Genomic DNA, 12,284 nt, shown 5'->3' with positions numbered 1-12,284 from the left:
TGATTCGTTTATGCTACAACGTTATGAATCCCATAATATGCATTAGAGTTCGTAGACTAACTTATTATATTTTTGTTGTTGTTGTTAGTTTTGTTTTTGTTGTTAGTTGTTGTATTAATATTTTTTTGTCTTATTTTAGACTAAGATGCTATATTTTTTTTAAGATTTTTTCCCTTACTAGGGTTGCCTGGAAGATATCGCGTGTTAGCGATAAGGCCGTCCGATGCAACCCGTATAATTTTTATGTTATGTTATTTGTTTTTGTATAAATGTAACGAAGTGTGAATAAATAAATAAAATAAATAAGCAAGTGATTATGTATAAATCTAACGACTAATAAGCGTAAGAGTTTTCATTATATAACAATGCGAAGTAAATAGCCTTGCCTATGTATAGACGGCGATAACATATGAAACCTTCAACAACTGAATTCCAGGCATTAACAGCGCAATATGTAATTATTTGGTAACATATTAGCACCTGTTCTATCATAAGGATACAATATAGAAACTAAATTAACCCTAACCCGAATTCAAAATTATTATCGTTTAGATCTATATGTTGGTTATTGGAATTAGATAGTATTTAAGTATGATGGTCTATATATGCTCTAAGGACTAGCACACGTCTTGTATTTGTAATTGTAATATGTGGATATTTCTTGAAAACAATACGACATATCGCAACAAACTTTGATTTATATCAAGTATATATGTATATAATTTGAAACTAATTTAGGGAAAGAACAAGTTTTATAAAAATGGGTTAAGTAGATTTTATCATATGGATATCCACGAATTTAACATTTAGAAATTCTTTGGAATTACTTTAATTTATATGCTTAAGTAACTCTAAATTTAATATTGTAAAAACATTTTGCATCAGCTAAAATTCCAATAACTACACAATTGGAAATTGAGATTTGTCGGGTAAAGACATTAGGGAGACTGCCATCCAATTACTTAATATCGAGTTAATCATTAAAATCGATATTAAAGTTACATTGTAAGCTCGCTGTTGACTTAAAGATTTTTATAATTTCGATTAGCAGTTGTATTGGAATTTCATAGATGTTAATCAAAATGTTTGTATATACCATAAACTTCATATGGGTCAGACAGACATGTCTTCTCGGCTCAGAGATAAAAAAATAAACAATAGTAAAAACTGCCCGCCCGCCCATTATTCATTCTGAAACGCATGAATTGTCTATTTCTTTGCGAAGGTAGTATTCTTTCAGCTCATAGGGATTGTGGAAGTGAAAATAGTGCTTAAAATTACGCTTTAAAAAAGCTGAAAATATTTGACTGGAGTTCGTGTGTTTTGTACAAACTAATCTAAAGTAGCTTTTGTTTGCTTGGGAAACATCGGTTTTGAGAACATTTATGTTTTAGTAATACAATAATGAATATAATATTTTCCTAAAATTTGTTGATCTATACTACGTGCCTCATCTCTATGTCACTTGCATATTTAGACGATATTTCGTCGATTAAAAATCTCATACAACAATCACAGCCCCGATAAATTGCAGCGAAGATTTCATATAAGCGGCGGAATCACTGTTTAATGTAGTGTTACAAAGTGTTGTTTACGTTTATAGAAAGAAATAGGAGTGGTTGACATTTATCAGGGCAGCAGCACTTATGGGCAGAGTATACTATGGGAACACTTGCCGTGCATAAAACAAATGAAGAAATGTTTAAAGAATTAAACTATGTATATGTTTTCAAAACATGTTTTTACCATAAATAAATGGTACTCCGCGGAGTTTTATCAAATTTTGATCATCCTCGTTATTATGCTACGTGATATGTTAGTACGTGAACTTGCGACTAATTATATCATCCAAAATGTAACATACAATCTACAATTCATGATCTCTACATTTCTTATTTAAGATAACAAACACAAAAATCGCAATTTAAAACAAGTCCCATTTCTCCCTATAGTTAGTGCGATGACTAAATTTATTGGTTTAACTAGATGTAGAGTTAATAATCTAAACCATTAATTACCGTTATCAGTGCGTTATGTTTTCCTGTTTGACTTCGATATACATTACCGCATTTTACACGCTTATCAACATGCTGCTAATTTGGGAGGAACCTTGTTAAAGTTTAGCTTTTATACGGGAAATTTTGCATTACAAAAGTTCAAAAATTTTACTTTATGTATTGAAAAGTTAATACCTTTATCAAAGAGCTATTTATTTGTCTAAACTTCATGCTACATCCATGATCAACATATCTCACTACCAAATATGTTAATCTACTATATTATTTCACTTCAAAGGATCATTTAAATCTTAATCTCGCTCATACAGACAATATATATTTAAGTAGTTAGACTCTACGATCTGTTAGAAGTTCAGCTCAAGGAAAGAAGTCTCTAAATCTAGAATAAAATTCAATGTATATACTACGCTATTAAAGTATTATTCAATGTCCCCAACGCTGAATAAATATGCGTCCATTTTTTATTCAAACTACTGGATTATTCTATCATTTTCCCTCTGTTTATTCTAAAAGCGTTCTGAGAGGTATAAAGGATGTTTCTAGGTCATCGAGCTTAACGCTTCAGATCCTTCTATATTTACCAGAGCCCCAAGCTTTGCCTGATTAGGCTTAACACGCACCCACTTCACATATTGATTGGTCTCTATCAGGTAAAAGTTAGTGTCAGATAATACTTGACACCTATTGGTTGTACTGGCTGTTGAGGAGAATAAAAAAGATATTACACTGTGTTCCAAAATCAATTAAATGACAATTGACATGCGTTGATTTTATCCACTAGCTGCATAATCTAAAACCTCATGAGCGAAGTTTTTTAAAATTCGATAAATAAAACTGGTCGGGAAGTGTTTTTATTTAATATTTTATTTTATTCAATGTAGTGTTGCAAGTTTATTTTAACCGTCTTAAGTTGTTGATAATATTTATCTGTCTTGCGTTCTTATTTTCGTTTTCTTACTAAAATTGATTTTTAGATGTGAAGCTTACTATAACAGTAGCGGTTTTACTTTTATTCAGCAGATTTTACACACTTTGTGATGACCAATATAACTTGAAACGGTGTAACTTCTCCTATCAATTAGATCGTGGTGTCATTTCCGATGGTTATTGTAACTCGCAAACTATGCTGCATACTGTTGGGTCTCCTTGCACTGATATTCATATATTGGTTCATAGACTTGAAACGTCTGTGCTATAAACTTATTCTGCATACGTTCTACATTTCTTGTGATATGCTGAAACTTTTAATGAAGCTGGTTGAGTTGTATTAACGATGGGTAAGTTGCCTGTGTAAGCTTTATTAACAATAACTCTAATGATTTCTATATTATCTGAATATACAAAAATAATTGAATAATTAAGAACGTTGAACCCCTTTTAAATAATTGTGGATTTTATAATATTATGGTTTTAAAATTACTCGAAACGAAACAATTAACGGTGTTATTTCAAATTGGATCTTAAGATCATGGAATAAAATCCAATTTTCTACGTGCATAAACATGTGTAACAGCAATTGTTTTGCCTACTCGAAGTGTATGATTCAAGTCATCACGTACAGCAATAATATATTGGATTTTGATATACGAGAGTCGCAGTTGGCGCTGTCTCATTTCTAAGCTTACCCGTAGGGCTAAGTACAACTTCCATGTGTCAATCCCATTACGTTTTTGAGGTTAAACTTACTGCCTTGTTTTTAATCAGAATCTTCGATCTAATCGAAGTAACTTAAAAACGTAAATCTTTTGTCTTACTAAATAGACAATAATGTCTAAAAAAATATTGTATTACTAGCACATGTATGCTTTTAAACAGTCTCAAACAAGATATTATACTGAATTTTTTTATTTAGGCGTTACAAAATATCAAAAGAGATGGAATTGGCAGGCGCTTAAACAATAATTGTTTATTTGTTTACGTTCCCTAAACGTGTATCTTCTTTGAAGTCTTTGTTTTACCTATGAAATGATGATGAATGGTATTGCGTAAATTTTTAGCGAAAAAATGGACAAATGAATTAAAAAATGCCTGATTGTCTGACAAAATTGCAGCGGGTATATGAAATTAGTTTATTGCCAGGACGGTAAAAATATTTTGTTAATTAAACAGTTTTTCGGGATCAATTGAACGAAAAAGTCACCTTGGACCGACCTTAATTCGCGTTCCTGAACTATAGATATAGAGAGAATTGTTTCTTCAAAGTATAAACTAGCGGACTGGCTTATCCAAACAAATAAAAGTATACACGGTAATCTATACCATATCATAATGGTGTAGAAAACAATATCCCACGACCGAAAATTAAACAATGAAAAATTGAATGCTATTATGAATCGCGAATTTTTTTCGCCTCAAATTCAATTGTCGTTGTAAAGCTTAACGTTCTTTGTTGAAATTGTTATTTTGAGGAGAGATACAAGTTTTTATTTCATAATTATTACTTAAAATGTCAATATATTTTGTTATTATTAAATTGGATGGAACATAAGAATCTATTAAATTCTTGCAAGACCAATGCAATCCTGGAGATTGATTCCCATCGAAACATTATAACGCTAAATTTTGGGGCAGTCCGCAGTAATAATGTATGCGGGAAACTTAATGTTGTTCCGCGCGTTGGTTGTTTACCCTCAAATCTCAACACAAAAAATTGCTTGACACTACTCCTTTTATAATGCAGGCGTTCAGGCACCATTAGGTTTTTTAGTGTAAGAAATAAACAGCTTCATGTAGTTGAAAAGACGCAAAAAGTGTTTCTGTTCTATTGGGGCGTTACTGGACTATGAACAATAGTAACTACCTACTGCAGTTTTTTGTTTGACGTCCGGACTGTAAATTGTCTTAGATATTCGTGTTTTTTTTTAGTGTTTTAATCCCTAACCACTGTAGGATTTATTTATTTATATATACTCTAAAATAATGTGTATATCCAAAAAATGCAAAAAAATATGACATCACAAATTTAACACACACATACACATCTATCACACTTTACTTAAGCAATATATCAAAGGAAAAAACTAAAGATCACAAAATAAACAAAATACTGATAATCATAACTAATAATTAAAAATTAAGAATAACTAAAATTAAAAGATAAAAATAACAGTAATAAACAAATTCATACAAAGATTTTGCAGAATCGTATGACTTTAGCCTTTTTACATTGGCAGTAATACAGCATGTATCTTATCAACTAATTGAATTTCTTAACCACTCTTTTAGCCCTAGAAGTTGTATTTACGAAAACACACAACTGATACCACAAATATTGTAATCTTATAAGGACCCTTGATGTTTATCGATCAGAATGCATTATGTATACAGTTCTTAAGTTTTCATTTTATTTCCAGGTGTCGTTGCATGGGGGAAGTCAGGCAGCAAAATGGGAGACAGCTTCTTGCACCTAGGGGACATAGTATCACTCTATGCGGAGGGCTCGGTTGCAGGCTTTCTCAGCACTTTAGGGTAATTATAAGCGTTGTTAAATCCTAATTATCATTGCTTCTCTACTCTTTATAGTGAATCTGGACCGTTTATCATACTGTTTCAAATATTTTTACGACAATGGTGCTAATTCTTATCGTGAAATAATTATTGTTATTCTAATTTCTGTATTCAAATAGAACGTAAGAATCCTATAAAATTATAGTTGACATCTCTTTTGAATAATCGATTACATTGAAAAATACGAAACTTTATTAAAGTAAATTAAAACCAATGATATTTGTAAATATCAATTTGCTATAGTGCTTGAATGAAATAACGACTAACTTTAAATATTAAAGGAAACAAAAACATATCAGAATTAGCACTAATATTTTAGTTAAGAATATTTTAACATAGATTTTACTTAGATATATGACTTTTAACTGATAATTAGTTGTTATGTTTGCTTCGTCTTGCTTAATATTTATCTTAAATTTATAATTATTTTCACTTACTGGTAAAATGATATCATATTACACAAAATGTTTCAATGTTATATAATATAATATTATTTTCTTCTAATTTCTATCTACCTTTCTATTTTCTTGTAATAACACTATCAGAAGTTCTACGGACTGGTATGCTTTAGTATGACTCTATTATGTTTTAGTTCTAGTACTGCTAAATGTCACCGTAGAAGTAGTAGTGATATTGTGTTTTTATATTTACATCACAAAACACACCAGTGGCGCTAGATCTGGGCCTCAGATTTCTGAATCTATTTCATGATCATTTCCAATAGACAAGTAGTTGATCGGACTCCAGTGCCTGACAAAAGCCGTCGACTTTTTGGGTCTAAACCATGTCGTTTCCTCACGATGTTTTCCTTCACCGTTCGACCGAATGTTAAATGCGCACATAGAAACAAAGTTCATCCGGGGAAAAAGTACCTACGACCTCCGGGATGAGAGTCGCACGCTGATATCACTAGGCCAACACTGCTATAAGTATTGCCATTAGTATTCATCTATTTATTTATTTAAAAGTAATGGCCATACAAAATTAACATCAAAAAGAAAAAAGGTAATTAACGTCTTAACTATTTTAAGCATATTATAAAAATAATAGTTTAAATCGGATTAATATTGCATGTATTTATTAAAGTCGTAATTTGCATAAAAACTTTATGATAAAAATTTTTGAACGTAACCGGATTGAGATTTATCCATTTAAAGTTTTCAATTATCGTTTAATAAAACGAGCATGTATTAAAAGTATATAAGGGAGTCCATTAGTGCACAGCTGAGATCGAATCTACGATCTCCGGTATGAGACTCGCACATCTCTAGGTCAAACTGCTCAGTAAGTATTTGAAGCAAATTTATATTTTGAATGCTTGTCAATTAAAATCATGGTAGTGCTATTATTAATATTGACTTTCAAACAAATTTGTGGTTATATCGCTAGATGATGTCTATTTTATCATAAACATAATCATAAATACAATAAACAAAATACTAAACAGAAATGACAATTCAAACTCTCACATATGTTCACAGAAGCCGATATAAATAAACCAAACAAAAAACATAATTGGATTTCTAAATTGAACTAGGGTGTTGGCGTAGAACGTGTTCCTATATATAGCTATACCATGTATTGTATGTATAGATGTTGTAGTTATATAGTCTTTACTATGATAACGTTGTCAGATTGACGTATTTAATAGTTATAGTCCCGTTAATAGTTGATGGAAGACCTAAGGCCTACAAATAATATCAACAAAGTATAGCGCAGTAATGTATGACCCATTATGCAGGCCCTCACAGATTCTGTAATTCAGTGTTTACCGACGGTTTGTCCCTAGTCGTAAATTAGGCTCGGGTTCTATATTTAAAACTTTACTTGTTATTGCAACGAATACATTTTTTTAGAAAGCGTATTTTGTATATAGATAACATTGTCCTATTTGACGGGAATACAAAAACCATTTCCGATAATTGAATTTAAACATGAATAATTTCAAGGACCAGCCTAAACGCCTGTCGCATGACGATTCATGCCAGGTAAACAAACTTCAAGTTTTTACGTGTTAATTATCTTAAATTACACAAATTCATACATTATATTTCGATCAAAATCAGTTTTCAACGAAATTAATTAATAGACGAGGACATTATTTACAAGCATACTAAGTCATATTCGATTCAACTAAACTGTGAGTGTTTTGTGTCTTGCGACTGATATACATGTTAATAATTATATAATGCAATTTTTAACAATTTTTTTAATATTGTCGAATAGCCTTATAGTATTTATAAGTAGAAATAGTAATTACGAGAACCGGCAAGATTGCAACTAAAAGTATAATTTGCTATTTCGGCTGTTTCTTTATTCACCGAGATTCGAAACTACGTCCTTCACACTCAATCCCTTCTACAAATTTAAGACTGACCAAACTAGGTCACAGGCAGTCAATATATTTATCATCTTAAATTATTATTTCAAGTTACAATTGCTACCAAAACAAAAGGTTGAACATTAATTGCAAAATTATTTTTAGGTTGGTAGATGACAGATGCGTGGTCTGCCCTGAAGCTGGCGACTTAACTGATCCACCCAAGAAGTTTAGAGGTATTTTATATTAATAAGTACTTGTCATTAATATCGATTTTAAGTCTTAATACTTCTAAATTATCTTAGTAAAATTTGTTCGACGCTTGGTAATTATCTTTGACGGACCAGAGGCTGGCTGGTGCCCGCATTACATTTTAATTACGTACCGTAATTGGAGTATACAGCCCGATTATGTAAGAATGTATGTAAATTGTATAGTGCGTTTAATAAATTTTGTTTTATAGGACGACATAGCTATACGAATGGTACTCGATATTAGTATAGACATTTTTGACATGTCAGGCATAAAAAGTGTCGTAATAGCAAATCAACAAAATTTCCATTTTCAAATCAATTGGACTTATTAAAAAAGTAATTATGCAAGAATTTATATTTAGATTTAGGGCCTGTTTCACAATGTATAGTTTAAGTGCCAAATAGCTATGCAACGCATAAATTATTTGTAAGATAAAAGTTCCAAATAAGATACTTCGCATTTTATGACGTACAGCACTGACAGTCGTGAAACGCAAAAATACTATTTATCATACCAATAAGTAAAAAATAGCTTATTTGGAACTTATCCGGACATTGTGAAACAGGCCCTTAAAATTACAAACTGTTTTTCGAACTCAAACATTCGCTTGAAACCAACCATGACCACGGGTTGATACATAATTGTACAATTAGGTTTTTTGTAAATTGTAGTTTTAACAAGTGATACTCTCTATTTTATTATGATAGATTTGATAATACAAATCAGTGATAGCCGCGTATTTATTAGGTACTTACGAATCACTAAATGATCTCGTTAAATTAATGATAATTTTTATATAACCCACCTGATATATTTCAGATTGTCTGTTCAAAATATGTCCTATGAACCGGTACTCCGCACAGAAGCAGTTCTGGAACACTGCCAAACAGTCAGCGAACGCCAACGCCGATACAGACACGGGGCTTTTGAAGAGGCTTCATGTAAGTAGATGCTGGCCGTCAGTTGTTTATTCCGTAAAAAACTATAGCCCGTGGATAACGTTTGACAGACCTCAGGTTGTACGATGCTTAGTATTAGCTTACTCTTGGAGAACTAAAGCCGTATGTCAAAATTTAATTCGTTTTTGACATGGCACCACATTTCTCTTAAATATTTACATACAGTTCTATGAATTGTGTTTGTGTATGATCGTTTCATACTTGTGGCGATTTGGCGGTTCCTATTCTACATATTGTACCTCCTATGTATTCTGTTAAGATGTAAATAAAGTCCCAATTATTCTTTAGCTTGAATCCGAAACTTTTAGTTGTATTTCAGTAACTCATAACAATATTTAAGCAACTGTCTTTTTCACACAATACAATATAAAAATAATAAATTTATACAGATTATATTAGTAAAATTTAAACATCATATTGATTTCAAACAATTGAACACTATGAATAAATATTTAATTAAACTCTCTCAATTACTGCGGTAGGTAACTGAAGGGGATTAAAGTGCTTGAACAGAATACATTGCGGATTGAACCACTTAATCCGCATATAATAGGAGTATCGTACTGTGATAGTATTTGTAGAATTCGATATTCAAATAAATAAGGTTAATTAGCTGAGTTAGACTCATTATTATCGATACATTATTTTTCTTTTTTTTTTGCGACTGAGGCACAAACTAGCTGCTATGGTCTCTGGCAGAATGACCAGCGCAACACACGCGCATTACACACTCAAAACGTACCATGTTCTTTAAAGAAAAAAAACATGTTATCTCTCATTCTTTTTTTTAAATGATTATTGTTATTCGGTGTGTTTCTGTGTGTTTTTTGTTAGTAATAAATGGTATGTATATGCTCTGTAGTATTGAAACACGGTCGACTGTGCAGTGACATTAGTATAAAACTAGGATATTTAAAACTACCTTAGCTGTTAAAGGCTACTACTACTGTATACTACGTATATAGTCGAATTCGAAGTTTAAATTACGCGCATTAAGCCTACTCCATGTTTTAGTATATAAGGTGAAACACTAGCTTAGGTATTCGTTGAACACTATATAAACGTAAAGTTTTTTTATTAAAAGCTTTTCGTCCTTATATGTGTAGAAGTCTTATATAATGATAACAATCAAAGACTAATGAAATTTTTTAACCACAATTCTTTGCCAAGTGTAATATTTCTCGAAGATCTAAAAGATTGTGATGAAATATTATTTGTTCTGCCGCCGCGCCGACACACTTTGATCGATGGAGCCATTAAATGCCTAGACAGATCTATTAGATCTTGTGGTATTTAGATTGATAATATTTATTGCTCATTTCGTAATGTGTTTATAAAAGAACAGTGATTTTTATAAAATAATCGAATTGAAGTCCTACATCATTCTTCAATTAAGAGAATTATAACAAGAGGGCCTTTGTCAGAATAATGCTAATCAATTACGGCAGTTATTGGAACTATGTGTAACCACTTTCCCACGAAGTTTTTTCGAACGAATTCTACTTAGGGTCCTGTAAAAAAAAGCACGTACCAAAAGGCCGACAACACAATAGCAAGCCTCGGAATTATGTGTCCATTGGCGGCAGACGTCACTTAACATCAGGCAAGCCTCCTGCCCGCTTGCCCCGTATTCTATAAATAATACACATTATATCTCTTATTTTAATATCGTTAAATATAGACATGATTCATATTGGTTCTGTGAATATCGTTTTCTGTCAACTTACGAATTAAAATGTCTGTTTAATTAGCTTATTCCGACAAAAGAGGTTTTATGTTGTTAATGGCAAAGTTTTCTCTAGATTAAACACTAATAGCTATAAACTTATTGTTTCAGCATGCCGCGGAAATAGAAAAGAAGCAAAATGATATGGAAAACACAAAAGTCCTCGGAACAGTAGTGCAATATGGTAGTGTCATTCAGCTACTCCACGTCAAGAGTAACAAATATTTAACTGTAAGTAGACTTAATGGTTATCAGAAGTACTATGGAGCTCGATCTATTGTAAGTTGTAACAAGTTAGGTTCCTATATATACCATCTTCTTAAGTTTACATAATCATATAAGAAGAATAAATATAATAAATAATAAAGTAATATATTAGCATAGTTTATCATATCCAATTATAAGTGCACTAAATATTTTTTTTTAAGTCTTTTACTCTTTTTTATAAAAAGACGATAATTTCTAATAAAATATTGATTGGGTACTCAAATAATAATTAGTAATAGAAAGTTTATTTCCGTATAATTTTTAATACAATTTCACCCTTATGTAACAAACTTACTCTACAGGTGAATAAAAGATTGCCTGCCTTATTAGAAAAGAATGCGATGCGTGTACATCTTGATGCGAATGGGAACGAGGGATCGTGGTTTTATGTCATCCCCTTTTATAAGCTCAGATCGACGGGTGAGTTTTAAAGATTACTGTTATTCGCACTTACTTAAGATTAAGAAGTGAAAGTATTAATAAAAATGAGATGAGCAAAATTAACTTTTAAAACTTTCCGTTCTAGTGGAGACAAATAATAATGTCTTTGTTTATTTTATTTATATATTTATATAGGAAATCTAACAGCTTACTTAATACATATTATTATACAAACTACTAATAAAATACAGAAAGCCAAAACAGATTACATAGATTAACAAATTATGTATAAAAAATAGAAAACAAGCAAGCGCATTGAAAGAAAGATACATTTAAAAAAAACAATAGAATAAAATTAAAAAACTGAAATTTGACATTTAAAAGCAACAAATAATACTAAAAATTTAAAACTACTACTTAAAAAAATCAGAGTCTTCCCACTTCTCCAAGCGCTTCTTGACATCTCTCTTTTTGTGCTGGAAAAGATCAATGTCCTGACAATGGTTGTCATAGTTCGATAAAACCCGAAACATTGGCGAATTACGCAGGTAATTCGACTTCGTACGAGGCATATTTATATTATTTTATTTTATTTTAACATTTTCGGTATAAAAACAGAGAATAGATTCACAACATCATTTGAAATCCTGAAGTCCATATCCTAGATATAGCAAAAATGTTCGAGATACATATTTTTTATATTTTAATTCCGCTGACCGTCACTTTCTCCAATTTTTTTCGTCAATCTCCGATTGGGTTATTTATTAGACGCACTTGATTTTACTAAAAAAATTCAAATTTTATATATTAGTTACGCACTTAATTTCATATTTTTAGTGAGTGTTCTGTGC

General features: G+C 31.1%; 1 protein-coding gene across 2 annotated transcripts in view; it reads left to right on the top strand.

The window, feature by feature from the left end:
* Positions 1 to 12,284, top strand: part of LOC110993872 (inositol 1,4,5-trisphosphate receptor) — a 45,621-nt gene that overhangs the window by 2,372 nt on the left and 30,965 nt on the right. For both annotated transcript variants that reach the window (XM_022260260.2, XM_045630740.1), the window contains exons 2-6: positions 5,372 to 5,486; positions 8,011 to 8,081; positions 8,920 to 9,041; positions 10,897 to 11,016; positions 11,355 to 11,472. In XM_022260260.2, coding sequence (XP_022115952.2) covers positions 5,404 to 5,486; positions 8,011 to 8,081; positions 8,920 to 9,041; positions 10,897 to 11,016; positions 11,355 to 11,472 — 514 coding nt within the window. In that variant the 5' untranslated portion in view covers positions 5,372 to 5,403. The remainder of the gene's footprint in view (positions 1 to 5,371; positions 5,487 to 8,010; positions 8,082 to 8,919; positions 9,042 to 10,896; positions 11,017 to 11,354; positions 11,473 to 12,284) is intronic.

This window comes from Pieris rapae, chromosome 13 (assembly GCF_905147795.1).
Source record: "Pieris rapae chromosome 13, ilPieRapa1.1, whole genome shotgun sequence".
Lineage (NCBI taxonomy): Eukaryota > Metazoa > Arthropoda > Insecta > Lepidoptera > Pieridae > Pieris > Pieris rapae.
The sequence above is the reverse complement of the archived record's forward strand: the minus strand, read 5'-3'. Positions and strand labels throughout refer to the sequence as shown.